The sequence below is a fragment of the Toxotes jaculatrix genome, chromosome 13 (genome assembly GCF_017976425.1).
Source record: "Toxotes jaculatrix isolate fToxJac2 chromosome 13, fToxJac2.pri, whole genome shotgun sequence".
In the NCBI taxonomy this organism is placed as follows: Eukaryota; Metazoa; Chordata; class Actinopteri; family Toxotidae; genus Toxotes; species Toxotes jaculatrix.
Genome location: NC_054406.1, coordinates 9,709,262 through 9,731,930, shown reverse-complemented (window position 1 = coordinate 9,731,930; position 22,669 = coordinate 9,709,262). Strand labels below are relative to the sequence as shown.

Below are 22,669 nucleotides of genomic sequence, written 5' to 3'. Positions count from 1 at the left end.
GGGGGAAAAAAAGGAACAGTTGCTGCCGTAAAGTTTACCGTAATGACTGCCTACAAGAGCAGGCTGCATTTTTGGAGGTTCTTCTTAGGAAATGGCATGCAAGAGAAAATCAGTGGCGTTCGTAGTAGAAGAATTACGGTACAACAGGTGTTTGTCCTCTGATCTTTCCTGATGGTTTCTAAACACAGACTGTATAAAACATGGACGTAGCACCCGTGACGTCACCCATTGGTTTCGGGGAGTCGGTTTCGTGACCAAACCATGGGCATTTGAGCGGCGCCATCTTGGATTTTAGTTGGAGTGTACTTTCCATATTTGGCGGAAAGACGGTTACTCTACGGGTCAGGAGTCAGCCGGCCAAGAGCCCGGCCACTTAGCTCAGAGCAATATTTAATATTTACTGGCTTTCACCGCTGCCTCCACCCACTATCCATTTACAGTTACAGCAACACAAAATCAACAGCAGCCGCTTACTGACGGAGCTGCTCTGTCCATGCTATGTCGGACTTTTTAAAACACAAAAATGAGACGAAATAAAATTGCAGCCTAGAATTCCCGCAATAAACGGACTCTGAGAGCACGGAAAACACCGCAACAAGGTTGCTAACATTGGCTGCTCCGGTCCTCTAGCTGTACCAGCAGCGACCATTAATCGGCAATTAAGTCATATGCCTGCGGCAAAATATGCTAATACATGCTAATTAGCGCAAACATCCAGGTAAAATAGTGAGAAATTTACTTACCGAAAAAACTGCAACACAGACTCTTTCGACGGTCGGTTAGTGCAGTCTACACTACAACAAGCCATATTGTCACAAAAACCTTTCCGAACATTGGCAAACAAACGCGGACACTGCAGCCAGTCAACCGCTGGAGGTAGCCGGAGGCCTCTGGATGTAGCCGCCTAGCCTAGCCGATGCTTTAGCAAAGAGCTAACTGCCAGTGCCTGTCTATGGGACTGTCACTCAACGTAGCCACGCACTAATTTATGTAAGAATTTAAAGCCTAAATAACACTAAAACTGTTGTGGTACAAAAAATTGCTCACTTCTGGAGCCCGCCCCCAGCGGCAGCCGAGGAACTGCAGCTTTTTGAACGCGGAAGTGATCCTCACTGCTGAGACCTACAACTCCCCCCTTGTTTCTTATCTAATAGAGTCCAACTCAAAGGTCTCCATGTGTGAAGTCAGAGATAAGATGAAAGGCATTCCACTGCAGTTTAGGTTAACTATAAGTAACTTTTATTATTTCTTGCACCTTTTCAAAACTTTATAAAGTATTACAAACAAAGATAATAAATTAAGGGGTTCAAACATAAATGCTTACATTCCACCCTACACCCTCACATCATTATATAGAAGAAATAAATGAAGACAAAATCATATAGCTATATATCAAAAAGCAATTTCTGATAACTGTACATAATATGGCCGATTCCAAAGTCATAATTCTAATTTTTTTTTTAATTGTAAAGAGCAGTTTTTATTAAAAGCTGAAAATAACCCATCTTCCATATTAACAATACTCTTACCTGTGCAGTTAATATAAGAGCATTCCACTACAGAGCAAACATAATTATAAACATGCATAGTCTAACACGCAGAAATCGAGCCAAATATGTTTGACGAAGGGCAAAAAGCTATTAACAGCCAAATTAGCTTCTATATTTGAACCAGTGTCACAGAAAGAAGGTTAAACATTATAGCGTGAATGCTTGTATGTAAGTTGCCAATGCACTGCAGACTTTCATCTCTGAAAACAATTCATGGCAAGAATGTTAACGATTTCTGTGAAAGACAGAAAAATAAAACAAACAAACATGATCATTCTGAAGCTGAGACAGTACTGATTGAAATTTGGATTCATGAGTTTAAAATGTCAGCTCATTTTGGCCACATCGTTCATCAGATGAGACACACAAGAAGATAATGTAACAGATTATTGTATTATTAAAATGTCCTGTAATATGCAGTAAATATGGGGCTGAACCACACTATCCAGACTGCATATTAACATTCATATGTAACAGCAACCTGCAGACATACTGTACGTGTGTTCAGTATAAGGACAGTCTGAGTTCATTCAAAGGGTCGTTATTAGCACATTTGACAAATCAAAAATAATCAAACACAAAACTAAACAGCCACAACAGAGCAGTTTGTGTTTCCTTCATGATGAGAACATTGGTTTGTTAGTAAGGGCTTTTAAATTCAACATTCAAAACTGTGAACCACAGCCTCCAATTGGATTTTTGAGGCTGATACTGATATCAATATTTGAGAGCTGAGGAAAATCTGGTAACAGCACATATGGATTTTTGTTTTTAAGGATAAACAGACAACATAACAATTTTTGATACAGTCCCTTGGAATTTGGTTATTTAAGAACTGTGACCAAGATACGTGCTTGGATATGTCAATGCTCCCTTGCACCTTGTTTTTTAATTAGTTTCTCAGTTATTGCAAAGATATCGTATGCATTTCTGTACTAAAACTTCTTGTTATGCCAATACTGGCACAGGTTACCTTCAACACAGAAACACTTAACTATCCTTTGACATTCACTTTCATAAAGGAAGAGCAATTTCACACCACTCGATCAAACACTGCACTGAACAGTTTTGTGTGAATAGTTTTAGCTGTTAAAAAATGGGCTTGTGTCACAACAACACACACACAGAGCACAAAGCCTGGACTAACAGTATATCTTCATTCATTCCTTCACTGTAAATGTCAGGAAATGGAAAGCAAAAACACTCATAATGCTGAAACATACATTTATATATATAGATATACAAGCTGCAGATAAATTTACTGAAAAGAGATCGTAATGCGATAGAAAATAATTATCTAAAGTCTGAAAATCAGACAGTAGATGTGTGGCTGATGCAGCGGCTCTGTTTTATGTAAGTAAATAGTATCAGTCAGTCACTTGAGTCTTTTATCTCCTGAGGCGAACTACAGCCATAAACGTTTAATATGGCAAGTCATGCCTGGCTACTTTCTTCACTGAGCCCTGACTTGTTACGGCTCAGCATCTGGTTTAAATTGTTTCAGAAAGTCGTACAAGGTTTTTAAGACCCCAGAGAAATTAAAATAAAAGTCATACAATATTTAGGAATGCTTTTGCTTGTATGGAAATCATTATAAACATTATTTTCCATTTGGGAATGAATTTCTGTGAAAACACTTGCATTAAAAAGAAAAAAGTGGATTAATTTGTTGATTTTAAATTCAGGGAGGAGTGGGTGAGTGTGTGCTCAGAGAGGGATGCAGAACTGGGACAGGTGTGTTATGAGGCACTAAGATGCATGGCATCTGTCAACAGAGACAGCATGTCAGATGTATGAAGAAGCCCAGAACATCAAATTTGAAAACAAAAAATACTTAAGTAAATGATAATAAAGACTAGTGAAATAAGTTTAGAATTTCCTGGTCCACAATCGTTTGAAAACATGCATGATGAACTCTTCACCGTCTGAATGATTTCTGTCACGTCTGTCCATTCTAACAAACATTTGCAGCTTGCCACAGTCCGACTCATCAACCACCAAGTGAGGGTGCATTAACCATCCGAAGACTTGGTTGATTTACGACATTGCTTATTTTTGAAAACCAGGTTTCAAATATTTTTAAGGCATTCTCAACTGAACTGTTGGTTCCCTCTGATTGTCTTTGGTCATGGACAAACCTCCACAGCTTTTTTGTTGCAGGTATTTCCAAACTAAGCTCTATTTTATATTTACAGTCAAAGTAGAAAAGTCTGAGGTCAAAAAGACCACTTGTCATTGACCACACGGCTTATAACCCCCTGCTGCTGCCAGAAGCTAGGTGAAACATTGGCCTCATTGTCATGGTAGATGTCCTTCCTTGTGTTTTGATGGTGATTCCCAGAAGGGGGTTTTATGTGACATCAAAAGGAATTTCATTTGGAAAAGGGGAAATTAATTTTGGTACTTTCAGATGTGTAATCACCAAGGTTCTGTTCTCTCTTTGGCTGCAGTCTCTGTGGAGAAGCAATTTTACAGGAACAGCAGAAACAAATTTAGGACTTAAAATGAAGTAACAGCCTCTAGACATAGCGTAGAAAAAAGGCTTGTCAGTGTGGATTCCAAGAGCCAAAATGGATGTCACCCAGGAAAACAGGCACCTCTCTTCAGTCAGAGGCAAGTTAGCACTCAGTCAGAACAGCAGTTGGTTTCCAACAAACACAATAACGTTATCCTAGTTCCTCTGAGTCAGTAGGACCTAAGTTTTGTGGTAGTAGTGGCTTTGAGAAACCCAGAAAGGCGACAGAAAGGATCCCTTAGAAGTTCTGCTGTCGTCTCTTCTTCGCATCCATTGCATCCAGGATGGGCTGCCTCTTGGCAGTGTAACGCTGCCTGAGCTCCTCGATCTCCCGCTCCATCATGGGATCCAACGCACTCAGTCGCATCTGTAACTCCTCAAAGTCTAGGTTCTTCAACTGGGTGATGGCACATAAATACAAAGACAAACAGCGATAGGAAAGAGATGAGTCACATTCAGTGTCTTGTTGTGGATGATACTGTAAGGACTGCTTCTGTTTTGCTATTTTTTACCACTGAAGCTCTGACGTATAATAAATTCCCCCATGAATAACCCCATTCATTGCAGCAGTACCATCACAGGCTTATGGAAGATGTTACTCACAAAGTCAAAGTCTCCGTCCTGAGGCACCTTCCAGTTGTCAGGGAAGGCGTTCTTGGACTGGATGTGGTAGCCAGGCTGCTCCTGCGGCTGGTTGTGGTTGTAGTTCTCCTGCTGCTGGGATGCCTTATTGGAGTCCTGCTTGTCAAAATAGTCCATGAAGGATGGACGTATCGGCTGCTGGGGGGTGGCGTGCCCTGTGAAGGAAGAGAAGAGTACCGACCTTTACGCAGCCTTCAAGGCAGCATTCAAGTCATAATTACAACTGGGAAACTCGGATATATTACATCTGGGTTCTATGTAATGTAAATGCTTATCCTCCTTAAATATCCCAGAGTGTCAATCTAATTACAACAACCCCTTTTAAATATCTCCTTTCTTTAGTGTTCACTCTGTTTTTGTTTTAAAGGGCTCCCTCCTTTCCCTTCTCTCTTCTACGAACACTTAATCCCTTATAATTAGGTTAACAACGTGTGTGCTCACTCCTCATAGATCCATGGTCTTCCTCCTCCTCCTCATCATCACTGTTGATGACCATAGTGCCCAGGTCTGACTCCAGCATGGTGCTGCTGTGTTCGATCATGGTCTGCGCTCCGTCGCTCATGGTGCTGGTGGCCCGCATGGTCCCTGCACCCTCTGAGCCCGACTTCACCATCGTGTGAGAGTCCACCTCAGTCTCCTCCTCCTGGGTGACAGAAGACAATTAGACATATAGCCTTAACATACAGCTGTCTGGCGGTCACTTTGACTGGAACAACGTCTCAGCAAACATACAGAGTTGTCGTCCTCCTCCTCCAGCTCTCTCTGCTGCTCCTGCTGCCTTTTGGCTTTCATCTCCATGGCCTCAGTTATCAGGTCTCTCAAAATTGTAACCGGCTTGGCCTGGCTGATGAATGGGTGCTGAATGTTCAACAGAGGAAAACAAAACATTAGTTGCGTGCAGTATATTGTGCTTTTTTGTGTGTTTCTACAGCATCAAGCATTTGAGTGTGTACACCTAAGCTTATATGTTCTGCTCTTAAATGTTTATATCTCTCTCTCTCTTTTCTCCAACCTGTAGAAGCTGGGTGGCGGTCGCTCTCTGCTCTGGATTCTTGACCAGACACTTTTTGACAAAGTCTGTGAATTCGTCTGACCAAAGTTCAGGCTTTCTGAATGTTGGGGGAGGGTTGGTGGGGATCATGAAGATAGCCTGGTGGAACACAGGCAGGAAACAAAACAGAGTCAGGTAGAGTAACCAAAAAGAAATTTTGCTTAGAGCAAAGTGGGTGAGTAGCCATCTCTTCAATAAACACTCTGTGCACTCACCCTCATGGGATGGATATCAGCATAGGGAGGTTTTCCTTCTGCCATCTCTATAGAAGTGATGCCCAAAGACCAGATGTCAGCCACACAGTTGTAGCCGATCTCCTGGATCACCTCTGGGGCCATCCAGAATGGAGTACCGATCACAGTGTTTCTCTTTGCCATAGTATCCTTTAGAGAGAAAATATACACCCGTGTCATTATTAAGCACTGTTTTAAATCACTTCATATGGATTCACAAAATTAGTGGAGGATTAAATATTCCAAGTGAAAGACAAAATAATGAGAGCATTCACTTTGCGGTCACTGCAACAAACCCTCAAACATCAATTATAATGTTACCGTAAGTTGCCCAGCTACTCCGAAATCTGCCAGTTTGGCATGTCCCTCAGTGTTGAGAAGGATGTTTCCTGCCTTGATGTCCCGATGGATCTTTCTCATGAAGTGGAGATATTCAAGACCCTTCAGTGTGGACTTCAGGATGGTAGCAATCTCATCCTCCGTCAGCTGAGGTGGGAGGGGAAAAGAAAACACAGGGATGAGATAAGATCCAAGAGCAAATAAAGAAATAAGAACATATAACCTCTGCACATTAACCTGGCCCTACTTAAATGATAAAACAGTTTCCAAAATTTGTTTTTTATGCAATCATTAATTTTGCATGTTAAGTCATGGACAAGGCACAGCAATAGTTGTGCTTTGTGAATTAAATTAATTGAACTTTGTTATCTGAGTGTCTATAAATAAGCACCTCCACAACAATCTCTCCTAGCTGCTTTTTTATTTGCACTAGTGTTAAAAAAACAACAGACGTAGTTTGGTAATAAATACAGAAAAACCATGCTCCTGTCTGCAAAAATAGTCATGAGGACACATTGGTTTTCTCACCATAATATTAGTAAGAAATATTTTGTTAATGTCAGTGTTACATCAATAGACGACCTCAGAAAATAAGTATGTAACTTTTAAACAGTTAAGGGCATATTATATAAATAACTTTATCTGCTCAGTCTAAAAAAATACCCCAGAAAATATCACAGGGCAGTTTCTACCCTCTTTAAATACCCACCGTCTTGTTGCGCAGTCTGATGATGTCAGAGACCGACCCGGCTCCACAGTACTCCATGACAATCCACAGGTCTGTGTTCTTGAAGTAGCTGCCATAGTACTTCACTACATAAGGGCTAGGAGGAAACGCAAAACAGAGTGGTTGTCAAAAGAGAAGGTTTCATTTCAATAGAAAAGAGCAGAAGTGAGAAAACTCTCAAAGATCAAGACAACAGAAACAGATAGCTGTACAGACTCCAATAGAAACTGGTACCCCTGTTAAATCAATCACAGAGCATAGTGAACTATTTTTTCTTAAGTTTTAATCTCATCTATGTAGTAAATGTAGAGACCTGGGGAAATCTGCAATATAATCCTACCTGTCACACTGTTGCATGATGGAAATCTCCTTGATGATCTCCTGCAGGTCAGATTCCACAGGAACCTGCTTTATGGCCACCACCTGGCCTGACTCTTTATGGATGGCTTTGAACACGCTGCCATAGGAACTAAACACAGACACAAAACCTAAGTCCCAATATGTCCAGAGTGGATTTTATAGTTGACAATCTTAACAAATTCACGTATGACACAACAAATGGGGTCAATCTTAAAAGGTACAGACTGTTGTGTGTGATAGATTCAAAATATTTTCAGTCAAAGGCAAACATGTCGAAATGGAGACTAGTCATGTCAAAAACTTCTTACCCTTCACCAAGTTTCTCTAGAACATCAAACACTTCCTCTGGCTGTTTAGTCAGACTGTCTTCACTCAGCTTTTTCAGCTTGCTGTAAACATAAAACAGATCAATTGTAATCTCAGTATAATAGTGGAACTACTGTGAAAATAATACTAGGAGGGGATTTTACCAAGTCTTTGCAGATTTTCACCAAATACTTCATTGTTATTTGTTATTATGTGAGGACTGGGTGGTGATCAGGACTCAGAGGTTAAATAAAGTAACCATGTGGATAAATGGCAAGCCAGCGGAAGTACTTATTGTACATAGAACAGTCAGAAATGTTATATCTTATAGTGCTGAAACGTTTCATCAATAGAAAGCTAATCACCAATTTCGAAAATTTTGGAAACTGTTTTCTCTTTTAAGTAGGGATGGCTTAACCTGCAAATAACTTTCCTGGTTAAACATTTTATTCATAAAGTGTTGGAAAACAGTGAAAATGTCCACCACAAGATGACGGAGTCCAAGATGACTCCTCAAATGTTCAAAACCAGAAGATATTCAGTTGACAATGATATAAAATATAAAAGAGGAATATTTGAAAAGCTGGATAATTTACTTAAACAATTATTTGATTATTAAAATTGATAATGATTCATTATCTACTGATAAACGTCTGGATTAACAGTCTCAGTCCATTTAAGTCAATTATTAAAAATGTTAAATACCTGAAATGGGAGGGTTTACTTCTCTGTTTTATATCACTGTAACTACAGACTGTAAAATGTAACTGTAGACTTTCAAATCAGGTACAACAAAATTTAAGATATACCCTGTTATTGATACAATATCAGTCATCTTTTATTTCCTCTTTAGTGAAACCAGGTCCTGTGGTGTTTAGTTCACAGACAACCCGTGTACAACCAGTGTATACAACGAGACCAATTAACTGAACGGTTACCAGGGATGCTCATCCATCCAATAATTCATTAATTTATATTTCACGTCCACATAAAAACACAGCTCAAACTGCTCACTAAAAAGAACTCATTAACAGTTACCCAAACACGAGAAAGGACAGAAATCCACCAGAGGGTTTAACATATTGCTTGTGGTTTTGGTCAAGAGTAATATTTAAAACGCTTAATTCGTCTTAACTCAAAATAAAGTTTGAGAGAAACCCGGTAAAGCTAACCAAGTTAGCATCAGCTACCCCGCTAATGGGCAGCTACCGCCTACATTAGCCGTTTAGCTCACTAGTCAATAGCTTGAAACCACGTTTTAAACCAGTCGAATGTACACAAACCTTTTGGGCGCAGACGGCTCCATGATGTACAGCTTCAGAGAATAAAAAGGTAACGGACTAGTGGTAAGTTACGTCAGTTTTGGGGCCAACAGTCACAATATGAACATTGTCGACAGAGTCGCTGTTGTCAAAAACTAGTTAAGGGCCAGCTGAGTGTCTATCAGATGATCGCCCGTTTGGGGACACAATTTTACCACAGCGTCCTCTATTGTGCCGGAGTGCAAAACATTAACACCATAGCTCCTGTCTCTACAGCCTAGAACCCGTGAAAAATCTACAATAAATACATCTTAATGACTACAGCATACAGCTGAATTTGTCTTATATTGATATTGTTGTAGCGTTGTCAGTCAAAAATAAGCAAAAATATGCCAAGTATGACGGAGCATCTTCTGACCAATCACAATCCACTTTGCTTTGAGGTGGATTGGACGGTTGTACGCATGTGCGCATGGGCAGCAGTGTGTGAGATGAAAAGAGAGGTAAACAGCTAACGGCTGGAGTCTTAAAACGGTGAGATGTATATTTTAAGTCTGTTTCTTTTGTGTGTTTCATATTTACAATATACACACTACATTTTGAGATTTCTTAAAGGCCTTTGCGCTTCACTACGTCCACCTCTTTTACGGTTTAGGCTAATCCTGTCGGTGCCACCATGCTGTTTCAGTGTTAGCATGCGGTAACCATACAGATGTGGTGATATTGACGCTTCTCTCTATCTTAAAGGATCAAAATGGATACACAGAAAGATTTGCAACCACCCAAGCAGCAGCCTATGATCTACATATGTGGAGGTACATTTATGCTTTAACTTGTGTTAAAGTTACAGCTACTGCATTCGTTACTTGTGCTAGTCATACTGTCAGGCGTACTCTAATGCATCTACCCTCACTGTTCTTATTCTACAGCTACTTCTGTTTTGGGTGTTTCTCTCACATTATACTATAAAATGATTAACTACTGTTCTAGAAGAACTGATCCATCAGTACCATTACAGTTATGGCCAGATCTCTGCTACTCTTTGCAAGCACTATTGGTTCCTAAGTGTATTAACTGAGTTCCTTTAGATCCATATAGGATCTAATGTGAATTAAGATTCGTTGTTGTGTCATGCAGACAACTCTGCCCAGACCACACTGGATAACAAGAAGCCACAATTTAATATAAACCAGAGATAGAGAATGCAGGGCATATAATTATCACTGAATAATCAAAGCAGAGATGAATAAAGTAGTTCATCTTGCTTTCTTTTTCACACGGTTGAGACAAAGTTAGCAAATGCAAGAATTATACCATATTATTATACCACTATACCATAGTGTATAGAAGAGTTGCAGATTAATTTTCTTTTGACTGTCTCATCATTTAACAAAGATCTACAAATGTCTTTATTTAATAATTTATTTTCTGTAACATTCTTAATGTCTTTAATTGCAGAATGTCACACAGAAAATGAAATTAAGGCCCGTGATCCAATCCGATGCAGAGAGTGCGGCTACAGGATCATGTACAAGAAGAGAACAAAGAGATGTATCCTTTAGATGTCGGTGCATGTGTGTGAGAGTGAAACAATGCAGTGAACTTAGGTTGAGGTTGGTTTCCAGTATTAACAATTATTGAAATAACTGATTTCAGACTGACTCCAACCTGAAAATACAGAACATTATTTTACTGACTAACCCCGTGGGATTGTATTAAAAAGGGAAAACATTTGGTTGAAAAGGGATTTTTTGATTATTATATCAATCAAATGTATGAACTGAGCACTATAACACCTATACATTTCCTTGACTGTTTGATTTCAGTGGTTGTTTTTGATGCCAGATGAAGAAGAAGAGAACAGCTGTTCTGAGTGTTGTTGTGTACTATTTTTGTAGTGTATGAGCATGTAAATAAATAGACATTCAGGCCTGATTCCTGATTTGTGAATTATGGTTAAAACCATTTTCCATATAAACTGTGCTTTTTTTGCCCTAAGTGATGAATGAAAGTTTTGGTTTATTAAAAAATGACTTACACTGACCTCAGTTGTTTTCATTGTTTGTTTTTTTTTATTCATTATCATATTATATTCATGTCTGGTACATTAATAAGATGTGCTCTGCAAATACAGACCGATGTCATTTTCACACAGGACTGGTGCAAATACAGATTATACCATGGTATGTCCGAAGCACTCACCTGCTTCGAATGTCACTCAAGTGCTTCAAACGTCAGTGACCAAACCACACTTCGGCACAGTGGTTCAATACAACTGCCTTATGAGCAAGGGGATAGTTGTAGGTTTCAGCAGTGAGGATCACTTCCGCGTTCAAAAAACTGCAGTTCCTCGGCTGCCGCTGGGGTCTGGCTCCAGAAGTGATAACGTTAAAATAGCCAACTTTACAGCCTAAAAAAACATATTTACAGCCATTAAAGTTTTTGGTCTCTATTGATAGAAAGTTTTTTGTACCACAACCGTTTTAGTGTTATTTGGGCTTAAAATTCCTATATAAATTATGGCGTGGCTACGCTGAGTGACAGCCTCATAGACAGACACTGGCAGTTAGCTCTTTGCTAAAGCATCGGCTAGGCTAGGCGGCTACATCCAGAGGCTTCCGGCCTCCAGCGGTTGACAGTGGCTGCAGTGTCCGTGTTTGTTTGCCAATGTTCGGATAGGTTTTTGTGACAATATGGCTTGTTGTAATGTAGAAGGCACTAACCGACCGTCGATGGAGTCTGTGTTGCAGTTTTTTCGGTAAGTAAATTTCTCACTATTTTACCTGGATGTTTACGCTAATTAGCATGTATTAGCATATTTTGCCGCTGGCTTATGACTTAATTGCCGATTTATGGTCGCTGCTGATACAGATAGAGGACCGGAGCCGCTAATGTTAGGAACGCTGCTGCGGTGTGTTCCGTGCTCTCAGAGTCCGTTTATTGCGGGAATACTAGGCTACAATTTTATTTCGTCTCATTTTTGTGTTTTAAAAAGTCCGACATTGCATGGACAGAGTAGCTCCGTCAGTAAGCGGCTGCTGTTGTTTGTGTGCTGCTGTAACTGTAAGTGGATAGTGGGTGGAGGCAGCGGTGAAAGCCGGTAAATATTAAATATTAAACATTTTAATATTATTAGCATTATTTTGATCGTTATCGTCAATAATAATGATTGTTTAGGCTAGAAATAAATTTCCCCCCACAACTCCACCAAACCCTGCAGCTTGACCTAAAACCTCTCTATCTGAAACAGTCATGTTTAAAACACAGTAGCAACATTATGATCTCTGTTGTATGCTCTGTGTCGCGGTCATTCGAGTGGATGTAGCTGCCGCTTAGCTTGTTAGCCTAGCTGATTAGCCTTGGGCTAGCTCGGTTGCTCCGAGCTAAGTGGGCGGGTTCTCGGCCGGCTGACCCGTAGAGTAACCGCCTCTCCGCCAAATATGGAGAGTACATTCCCACTAAAATCCAAGATGGCGCAGCTCATATACCCATGATTTGGTCACAAGGAAAAGCACAGGTGCTTCTAATATCATTAAGGATGCTCTGTCCTGTTAAAGTTTCCCTTAAGGCATGACAGTGTGACAGTGAGCCTGCTTACAATACCAGGACCCTGAAACCGAAGCAGCTAATTAATTTTATTATTCACAGCTGTGCTTTTGGTACTGTTACATATCAAAATGTCCTCAGTGAACACAGTCAAAAAAACTTAATTTATTATGAATGAAAAATTAGAAAAGCATTCTTGTTTTATGGAGTTGTAAAGAGCAAATATTTAATACTTTGACTTGACCAATGACAATGAAACAGCATGAAACAATAAATCATAAAAATGTGAGTTATTTAGCTATTTAGTGAGTTATTTTCATGTTCTTTGACATGGCTGTTCTTAATCTGTTTTACAGTGTAGTGTATTTGTATTTGACTGTTTTTTCATTCAGTTTTTTGAGATGAATCTGAATTCCTGCATGTGTCTCCAGCCACCATGGGAAAATTTCTGTGAAAACTAATCTAAGGCTCTCCCATCAGAGCTGTCCTACTGCAGCACTGCACCGCTGTGGCACTTCCCCCCTCTGTGTCGTCACTTCTGACATCTCATCCAGGGGGCGTGTCTAGCAGAAATCCCCAACCAGGCACAGATGTAGCTGCAGCTCCAAGAGAGGGAGAGGCAGGGAGGCAGGAAGAGTTTGAACACACTGCAGAGGGAGTGCAGCTATGGGGAACACGCAGGAGAAACCCTCGGGCAGCGGAGGAGGGGGAGCTAGACCGGATCAGGCTGCATCAGGGATTGGGGCAAGGAGCCGGTGTGGAGGCAACATGGAAAAGCCCCCCTCTCAGAGAGCTCCAGAGAAGGGAGTAGCCAATGGCACACAGAGGGAAAAGAGCCCTGCTGGTGGACAAGAGGAGCAGGACAGCCCTGCAGTAGACACAAGTTACTTGGACGCCCCTGCTGGTGCCCTTCCTCCTCACCTGGCTCGACTCAAGAATGAGGGAAACCACCTCTTCAAACATGGCCAGTTTGGAGACGCCTTGGAGAAGTACACCCAGGCCATTGATGGATGCGCTGAAGCAGGTGGGGGAGATATGAACAGTGTGTTTGATTTTCCTAGAGTGATTACCTCTAAAACAAAATTTCATTCAAAGAGAAACACATCTGTTGGTTACAAATTTAGGTTACAAAACATATTTTACCCTCAGGCATTTATGATAAAAGAAACACAATTTGCTTTATTCATGCAGTATAAATACTAAATTCTACTTTGTTTTTGATGAAGGTGAGTTTTCAAAAGCCACATCTGATGGACAAAAGTGACTAATGTAGAAACAACAACAGATGGCTGGCACAGTGACAGACAAAAAGCCGCTTCTAACATCTGTGTATTAGGCCTTGTAAGAGAATCAGATAAAAGTTGACTCAGTGTCATTTGGCTCCATAATCCGCAGTATCCCATGTCAGTTATGAATGCATTATGCCAATGCTTGCCATGCACGTGCTCTCCATCCCACATTATAATTGAAGTACAGTAAGAGTGCAGGTCACTTTTCAGATCCGTCATCTGTCTGTGTGGAGAGCTGGTAATCACAATTTTTTAGACTAACATTCACAAACAGTGTCTGAGACACGAGGCGTCACTGATGATTTGTGAGTGCAGCAGCGTGCTGGCACAGGACAGTACTACTGTCCGTAGATAGGAGTCATGTGCTGGTGCATGGGGCTGTTAGGTAGGATTGAATGTCATGATGCAACTTTAACAGCACTCAGCCAACTTTTACTCTCATAGCTGGCAAGAGTCAGAGCTTTTTCTGCAGCACGGGAGACACACTTAAAACAATTACACTTATTATCATAGCAGACTCAACAGAAGGATGCTTTGAAAGTCACCGACAACAATGTGTGATGATGTCTGTTTTTTTTAATATAGGAGAGAGATTACCACTGTAGAGGGGTATGAGCACTTCTGATATTAGTTTTTGGGTTTCGAAGCAGCGTGCAATGAATGATGCTCTGCTTGGAGCTGTGAAACTGCAGTGGAGCCTCAGAAGAGAAAAGACAGAGGATAAATTACTCGACCAGAGGGACTGCTAACGTATCCATTCAGCTGTCCACCAATCACCCCCTCAGCATCTCTAAGTCTTATAACTTTAAATTGGACAGTTTGTGTTGTCTTGAATCCTCTTAAGTCTGGAGCACTTGGTCCAAATCGCTGAGCATATCATGTTATTTTCACAAGAGCAAAAGTGTATCACTGAGTGTGTTTTATACTGCAATCAAAGATGACTGGAGTGTTCTTTCAGTGTGTGGTATTTCAGATGAGTGGTTATGGTTGTTCCCCTGCAGGCATTGATAGTCCAGAAGACCTGTGTATTCTCTACTCCAACAGAGCAGCCTGTTACCTGAAGGATGGAAACAGCACTGACTGCATACAGGACTGCAACAAGTATGTGATCAGTGTCAGATGTGTCTGTTTGCATCCGTGTTTATGGCTGTATGTGTTCACGTGGAGACATTTTATTTGCTTTACTCTATGTTTATATCCACTTCAGTGTAGTTTCTGTCAAAACCTATATTATCCACAATGCAGCTGGACTGCCAGTAGTTGGATCAAAGCTTTGAGTGTGTTATGTTGGTAGCAGCTAATGTAGTCTTGAGCAGTTAGCCACAAGCAGAGATGAGGAGCAGGCCACAGAGGGCTGATTAGCTCACTTCTCTCTCACTACACACCAACAGAGTTTTTTCATTTTCAAACTTAGTAGTCTTCAACCCCAACCTACACGTTATCAGATTTCATGCAGCTCTGTCTGGCGCTGCAAAAGGCTTTATACAGCTTATTTAATATATGCTATAGTATTCCCCAACACCTTTAAACTGACTTTAAAATGATGTGCATTTCTCCTTGGCTCAAAATGAAAGGTGCTAGCCTTTCGAGCATAAGCTACATTTTAAAAATTTCAGCAGCTGAATTTGTATGAGGTGTACTGGCAGTAATTACCGTGTTTACGTTCAGAAGTGAAGGAAAAGTGTTGAAATTAATTTAGTTCACTGTGTTGCTGGTTTGGTTACTTTTGGAGGCAGACAGATTCAGAGTCCCATCAAATCTTGTAGTTTTTTTTTCACTTTTTATTCAGTTTAAAGTTTACGTGTAATTAACCCTTATAAACTATTAACATAGTTTATGAGGGTTAAGGGATAATTGTTTACAGGATATCATAATGATTACACTGTCCTGGGTGATCATCATGTGGACACTGCTGTTTATTTGAACTCATTATTCACACCACTTCATCCTCACGAGAGCAGAATAGAATAGAGAATACTTAATATGAATGAAAATATACTTTTCCATACACAGCCTCCATAGCAGACAGGAGACTGTTATTGTGCCTGGAGCAAAGTGATATTTGCTTTGTAATTAGTGCACAGTGCCCTCAATGTGCTTGTCACAGACCGGAGCTTAGCACACAGCTACTCACTCAGACAGTAGATTGCTCAGCTTTTCCACAAACTCTTTTATAGAGTTATAAATAGAGCTCATCCAAGGAACAGCAGTTTTGGGTGCACTGAGTTTGTTTTTCATTGGTGGCTCAGGAGGCTGCAGAAATCTGTCTGTCTGAAACAAACACTCCCTCACATGTTTATGAATGGAGAGCTTCAGATCAGCCCTATTACTTCTGTGACAGTGTGCAGGTGTAGAGTGTTTGTTCCCCTGTCTGTGCGTCTGTCTGATCCTCTTAGGGCTTTGGAGCTGCAGCCCTACTCCTTGAAGCCCCTGTTACGCAGAGCTATAGCCTATGAGTCACTGGAGCGCTACAGAAAGGCGTATGTGGATTATAAGACTGTCCTGCAGATGGACACCGGGGTGCAAGCGGCTCACGACAGCGTCCACAGGTCAGCTCAACTCAGCTAAACATATGAGATTATAGCTGCCCTCATGTGTTTGCAGTTTCAGAGTTCAATCAGAAATGGCTTTTTCCAGATCCTATGATAATTCCACATTCTGTATCAGCTTACAGCACATTTTCATTTTTAGTTCAGCTATATAATATTTATGTTGAGTGAAATATTCAAACCTAAGACATCGCCTTTGCCTCCACTGGGCTAAACAGAGATACTCATCTGTTGTGTACATTATAATTTTTTACACTTTTCACCAAAGTTTAGAAGGACATATTCTGTATCTTTGAAAATCTTGTTATCTTGACTGGTTCTTTGGATTTAAATAATGCTTCTCTGCACAATATGAATGTCAAAATGGACCCACAGGTAAGTCTGGCAGTGCTTGCCATCTGTTTCCTGAATTTCCTCCTGAACTCAACTGCTGTAGTGTAGTCTATACCACAGAGTGGATGCAAAAAAACATGCATCACAGTTCTGGAGGATGCCACCCAGGAGGGCATGAAGGCCTGGCTAAATATGGGACAGTCTGCTATGTCATTATTGTATTGATGGTTGCCACTTAGTCTGTACAGTGTGCCACCACAGTACTGTAGCCCTGGGTTAGGACAGCATGTTCAGTCCCATGATGTTTCTGCACCTGCCCATTCGCCCACTCTCTGTGTCTTCCGCCAGGATCACCAAGATGCTGATCGAGCAGGATGGGCCTGATTGGAGGGACAAGCTTCCAGAAATCCCTGTTGTCCCTCTGTCTGTCCAGCAGCAGCACAGACAGAAACCAGTCAGCATCGAGCTGGCCCAGGCCCGAGCTGCCAGGGCTGCACAGGAGGACGGTGAGTGTGTATTTTAAATATAAACACGCACAAAGGGTGTATGACCTCCTAGTTTTCCCGTAAATCATTCACCAGCACACATGGTTTTCAAAAAGAGGCATCCAGTTAGGACACACGTTGTCTTGCTTTGACATAAAACGTGTTAATGTGTTAGCGACATGTCTTCTTACCTGGACAAAATAGTTTGTCTTTTCAAAGATTGTCAAATGACTAGTGATTGTTCAAATTTGAAATGATAACCTTGAATTATGGAATCGTAATGCAGCTGCAGCAGAAGTCGGTCAGGGACTCTCCTGCTGAGAGATGGTGTGTGTGTGTGTGTGTGTGTGTGTGTGTGTATGTGTGTATATGTGTGTGTCTGGGTGGACTATCAATCAATAATGCAGAGGAGAAGGCGATCTACACAGACTGTAGTGCTGCTGTAATGGAACAATCCAGGTCAGGTTTCCTGTAGGCTGCTCCTGCTCACACAAACCAGAAGTCTCCACATGTATCATACATTCAAATATATTTAATTATATGCAGTGTAGTATGTAGCTATAAAAAAAAAACAGATATATACACACTAGCAAAGATATTGTTCTATTTATATTCACCAACATAAAAATTCCAAATACAAGATTAAAATCTTACACTGATAAAAGACAGAACATATACAGACACACATATATACACATGAACACTTAATAACTATGGCACATGGAACAGTGCTAATCTCAGAATAGCACACTGCTGTTGCTGAGGAGACAGATAGTGAGTCAAGTGGACAGTACTTCCATCCTAATAAACTAATGAGGATTACCAGAACACAGGAAATAATTACCCACAAAATAAATCCATAGATAAAAACAGCATAAAACAATAGTCTATCTAATAAGCTATTTCCTAAAACAGTGATAAAACTCTAAATGTTTCTTGGTTGGATGTTTATAATTCATTTACACTGCCACTCTCCAGTGCAAAGCTGATGCAAGAGAGCATTGTACTTTAAATAGCTTTACATAACTGAGTACTAAACTGTGGTTGAGCTATTGTTGATGTTGAAATTAAAAATTATATGGTTCTCATGATGCTTGTAACTGTTCTTGCTTCCTATTGCTCCAAAGCAGAGGGCTTATTCTGCCGCCAAATATTTGACATCCCACTAGTGCATCGTTTTATTAGTGTATGGTTTTATTTTCACTGTCCATAAACAGGCAAACTATGGTAAGACTGACTATGATTGATTGATTTTTAACATTTGGAGTGGTGAATGAACTGGAATCCATCCATGGGTTATGAAGAAATTTTTGGAATAGAAAGTCTGACCAAAGACTTGGTGTTTTTACTGTCCTCTCAGCCAGAGGAAGAATAACCTTTTTGCATTCATGAGCATGATAAGTGTTACCTTGACGCCTTGTTGAGTCAGTTGGCTTGTTGCACATAATAAATAATTTAGACTTAATAATTAGGTCATTTGATAAAGGCCAGGACGGGATTATGTATGTGTGTGTGTGTGTCTGTGTATGTCTTTGGTTTATTGGCCTGTGTGTGTGTGTGTGTTTTCCCCGAGTCATTAGACGTAGTGGCTTTCTCAGCACAGTGGAGAGCTCTGTAAGCAGGAGTTGACCCATCCCCTCTGGCCCATTCAGACTGCTGCTGATAGACTGATGGATTTATCCATCACTCCTGAAAGCGTTTGTGTGCTGAACTGAAGCGAGAGGCTTCTTTAAAGACAAACACATTGAAGACAGTCTGACATGTGTAACATATCCATAGCCTCTAATTGAGAAAATGAACTCCTCGTGAAATCTTGTTAAACTGTATTGCCATTTGTGTTGACCAATCAAAAGGATATTGAGTGTTTTCTTAACAGCTGTAATGTCACTACATTGTCTATCACCTGTTTCAGCATTGAATTTTGGGTGAAATTACATTTTTCTGTCGACAGCCAGAAGAAAAGAAGCCCAGTTTATTTTACTGAAACAGAAAGGCAATGATCTGGTCAAGACAGGCCACTTCCAAGAGGCTCTGGAGAAGTACAGTGAATGTCTCACCATAAAACCTGACGAATGTGCTCTCTACACAAACAGGTATGCATGAAACAATCCTAGTGTGCAACTTGAAACCTGACTTGCACATGGATGTTGCTACCAAGCTAAATGATACTAAGCGTTTATATAACCAACTTAACAGCAGCTACAGCTCCAGATTGTACATTTTCACGACATTACATGTTCACACATTCGTTATGTTACAGACACACAGACTGTCCCAAAGCTTAGGGTGTAACAATGATATTTCTGAAATAAAACAGTAGAGGGCACCACATGATCATCCAGGTGTCAGCTCCAGTCTGTCTGTTATCATTGTGGCTAAACTCAAATGTATTCTTGCTTGTGAGGATGAGGGAAGCTTTTATCAGTTTTAATAACACATTTTCTAACTGGCTAACTCCTGGACAATGAGAAGTTAAATGTATCTTGTTTTATGGCTTAATGTGAAATTGAGAAGCGGATGTAGTTTTAAATGTCACATTCAAGCAGGATTCAGCAGGTCGTGGATCTTAAAACTATAAAAACCTACTGTGTTGGACAGTTTAAGCCTTTGTTATATCCATAGGAGTCTGGTCTTCCTGCAGTTGTTACAGATTTCCTTCAATTTCTGCAAATAAAGGGAAGCTGATGAGTTTGCAGATTGGAGCATTAATAATAGAGAACCATATAAATAAAACAAAGATGTATCAGTGTGTGACAGGTAGAAGGTGTTTTGGGTGTTACAAGTGTATTGGAGCATATTTAGTATTATATATTTAGTAGTTTGGTTCTTAATGTAATTACAAATAGCAGAATCCTGACATGTTGACACCTTTTGACTCCTTTCTTCTTCTTCACTCTCCTCCAGAGCCATTTGCCACTTGAAACTGAATCGCTTTAAAGAGGCCAAACAGGACTGTGACTCTGCTCTGCAACTGGAGCCGGGGAACAAGAAAGCCTTCTACAGACGAGCACTGGCATACAAAGGTTTACAGGTGCCTGTCACTGATTTGTTCTTTTTTTTTTTTTTTTTTTGAGAGAGAGAGAGATGTTGGATTAGAAAGGTTTTGAGTCTAATTATCTCTAAATTTCTTCTTCTATGTGTGTCTATATTGGCATATGACCCCAAAATTAGGACTATCTGTCAGCCACCAGTGACCTCCAAGAAGTCCTCCAGCTGGACCCAAACGTTCGGGAGGCCGAACAGGAGCTTGAAGTGGTGACCAGCTTGCTGAGACAGAGCCTGCTGGACAACGCTGCACACTCAAAGGTAAGAGATTTATATGCACACAAAAAACACACACACATACCTCTTCACGTTCACCGCACACTTGATACATTGATACGTGCCTATAAAAAAATATTCACCACCCCTTTTATTGCTTTTATAAATGGATCGTGGTCAGTATAATTTGGCTTTTTTGACAAGAATTTACAAAAAAAACTCTTTAATGTCAAAGTGAAAACAGATTTCTACATTTCTTTCAATTAATTAAAAATATATATTGTAAAATAAGTGATTACATAAATATGCAGTCACTTACTGATCATGATTCCATTTATAAAAGCAATAAAAGGGGGAAATATCCAAGGGGGTGAATACTTTTAATAGGCACTACATAGGCGTGGTTTGCATTTCTTTATTTTAATGTTGGCTGTTGGGGAAATTCTTGTGTTTATGATACTGCAGCTCATTCCACTGAAGGTGGAAAGTACATTACATAGAAACTCACACTTGTGCAAAAATAGAACAAACAAGACCACCAAGAGGCTAACTTATGCCGATGTCCTACAGGTTTGATGGCTCTTTGTGGATCGATATAGAAGCAGAGGAATGAAACAGGTGTGGACTCGTACTGTATTGTAGCACTTCTGGAGAAGAGAGACTTAAATCCATCAACCTGAGTAAGTATGACCTGTAAAAACTGAAATTACTGGCATTAACTCCTAGGACGGGCTCCTTGGACGACCAGTTTTTGAGCTCTGCACCATCTGCAACGAGTGCAAACCACTCCATAACTCCCGAGTGCACAACCTTACATAATGGGCAGCTTTGTTTAAAAAGGCTAATGTCAAGGTACTTGACCTGCTTGCACTACAAAACATTAACAATATGATGTAATATACTGTATATACAGATTCATGTACCAGGATGCCGAGCACTGTTATTTGTTGAAGTAAAATGGGGAAAAAAAGAGTGAACAATGTGTGCCTTATTGAGATTTCTACCAGTTAGGATGAAATATGCCAAGATTAGAAGTTTTACTTTGATTTGTTTTAAAGATGTTGAGTTTGATTCCAAAATAATTCACTGAGTTCATGAAGGGAAGGCCCAGAAAGATCAAGCAAGGTCAGTAGGTCATTATCTGGTACATTCCCTATGTATCTAGGATTTCACCATTTCCAGCTAATGTACAAGAAATATAATCAGTGTTTACACTTAATCATTACAGCTGCTGCTAATATAAGAAGACAAGCCAACAACTCTCTCTCAATTATCATCATCATCCTTATACAGTGTTGGTTTTTGCTTTATAAGAGAAAAACATTGCAGATTTCCATCTAATCTGTGACAACACCGCTGTTTAATAAGCTCTTCTAGTCTGTAGAACTCTGTCTATGTTTTAGGCCTCTAGACTGAAGTGAGATGCTGTAACCTAAATAGAATTCAACATGTTAAAATAATGATTTACCATAGAATAAAATAAATTCTGAGCTCAGTCATTGTTAATCACGAGGTTGTTGCTTCACTGGTTTTAGATAAGTATCCAGCTACTGAAGTTAGCGTTACAGGTCAATTAGCCATTTCTCACCCAGTCTGGATAAAATTAACTTCATCACATTTCTCCTTCTTCTACTTCAATTGGCTGAAAATCACCAGTTGAGATGAAGAGTGTCCTGGAGGTCAAGTAGCCAATCCTCAGCCTGGTGTTCCTCCCACAAAATAAGACACAGTTCAAAAATGATCAGGTCAAATGGCTAAACATACAAGCAGAACATCATCACTTTAGTCAAATGAACAGCAACTCTACCAGTTACACTTAGAATGTACCCTGACATTTTAAAAGCCCTGATGCAGGTTCACTTACACAGGTGTTTTCACTTCTTTTACCTGATTAGAGTTCAGGTCAGCATACAAGCATACAGCTCCTCCAAGTTTCAACCTGAGCAGGGGGCTAATTAACTGGAATTAAAATCACCTGTGTGGGAGAGCAGGTTTGTGTTTCTTTTGAATATGCAGCACCTTACACATTTTAAATACCCCTCTGTGACACAGACAGAAAATGTAAATGTATAGAACAATGTGCCACAGCTTTTCAATTGTACTTTAAAGTATTAAAATGTTTGTTGTCCATCATATATCCCTGTTTTATCTCCTTTTCTTGTTTTTTTTTTCCTTCTTCTGTTGTCAAAATAAAAGCATAAAAAATTCACCTAAGTGAAAA

General features: G+C 40.1%; 3 protein-coding genes across 3 annotated transcripts; 2 read left to right on the top strand and 1 right to left on the bottom strand.

Annotated features, from left to right (window-relative positions):
* Window positions 1-1,216: 1,216 nt before the first annotated feature.
* Window positions 1,217-9,160, bottom strand: stk3 (serine/threonine kinase 3 (STE20 homolog, yeast)). The gene is made up of 11 exons (XM_041053195.1): window positions 9,007-9,160; window positions 7,726-7,806; window positions 7,398-7,526; window positions 7,040-7,154; window positions 6,313-6,477; window positions 5,974-6,141; window positions 5,720-5,857; window positions 5,440-5,565; window positions 5,149-5,350; window positions 4,669-4,862; window positions 1,217-4,462 (listed from the first exon to the last, which is right to left on the bottom strand). Exons 1-11 carry the CDS (start codon window positions 9,027-9,029, stop codon window positions 4,304-4,306), a joined length of 1,500 nt encoding a protein of 499 aa, XP_040909129.1. The 5' UTR covers window positions 9,030-9,160; the 3' UTR covers window positions 1,217-4,303.
* Window positions 9,161-9,427: 267 nt separating this feature from the next.
* polr2k (RNA polymerase II, I and III subunit K) lies at window positions 9,428-11,028 on the top strand. The gene is made up of 4 exons (XM_041053196.1): window positions 9,428-9,519; window positions 9,733-9,800; window positions 10,444-10,536; window positions 10,812-11,028. Exons 2-4 carry the CDS (start codon window positions 9,740-9,742, stop codon window positions 10,832-10,834), a joined length of 177 nt encoding a protein of 58 aa, XP_040909130.1. The 5' UTR covers window positions 9,428-9,519; window positions 9,733-9,739; the 3' UTR covers window positions 10,835-11,028.
* Window positions 11,029-13,159: 2,131 nt separating this feature from the next.
* spag1a (sperm associated antigen 1a) lies at window positions 13,160-22,625 on the top strand. Its single transcript, XM_041052551.1, has 8 exons — window positions 13,160-13,555; window positions 14,822-14,921; window positions 16,217-16,369; window positions 17,051-17,208; window positions 19,139-19,280; window positions 20,092-20,218; window positions 20,359-20,493; window positions 21,019-22,625. The coding sequence occupies exons 1-8, from the start codon at window positions 13,198-13,200 to the stop codon at window positions 21,022-21,024; spliced, it is 1,179 nt and encodes a 392-aa protein (XP_040908485.1). The 5' UTR covers window positions 13,160-13,197; the 3' UTR covers window positions 21,025-22,625.
* Window positions 22,626-22,669: the final 44 nt, after the last annotated feature.

Bases quoted from the DNA above. Each gene is read 5' to 3' on its own strand.
- stk3 (XM_041053195.1), bottom strand. From the start codon at position 9,029: ATGGAGCCGTCTGCGCCCAAAAG. The intron at 7,807-9,006 runs GTTTGTGTACAT...TTATGTTTACAG, and splicing joins GAGCCGTCTGCGCCCAAAAG to CAAGCTGAAAAAGCTGAGTG. The intron at 7,527-7,725 runs GTAAGAAGTTTT...GTCTGTGTTTAG, and splicing joins CTAGAGAAACTTGGTGAAGG to TTCCTATGGCAGCGTGTTCA.
- polr2k (XM_041053196.1), top strand. From the start codon at position 9,740: ATGGATACACAGAAAGATTTGCAACCACCCAAGCAGCAGCCTATGATC. The intron at 9,801-10,443 runs GTACATTTATGC...CTTTAATTGCAG, and splicing joins TATGATCTACATATGTGGAG to AATGTCACACAGAAAATGAA. The intron at 10,537-10,811 runs GTATCCTTTAGA...GTTTGATTTCAG, and splicing joins CAAGAAGAGAACAAAGAGAT to TGGTTGTTTTTGATGCCAGA.
- spag1a (XM_041052551.1), top strand. From the start codon at position 13,198: ATGGGGAACACGCAGGAGAAACCCTCGGGCAGCGGAGGAGGGGGAGCT. The intron at 14,922-16,216 runs GTATGTGATCAG...TGATCCTCTTAG, and splicing joins TGCATACAGGACTGCAACAA to GGCTTTGGAGCTGCAGCCCT. The intron at 20,219-20,358 runs GTGCCTGTCACT...CCCCAAAATTAG, and splicing joins TGGCATACAAAGGTTTACAG to GACTATCTGTCAGCCACCAG.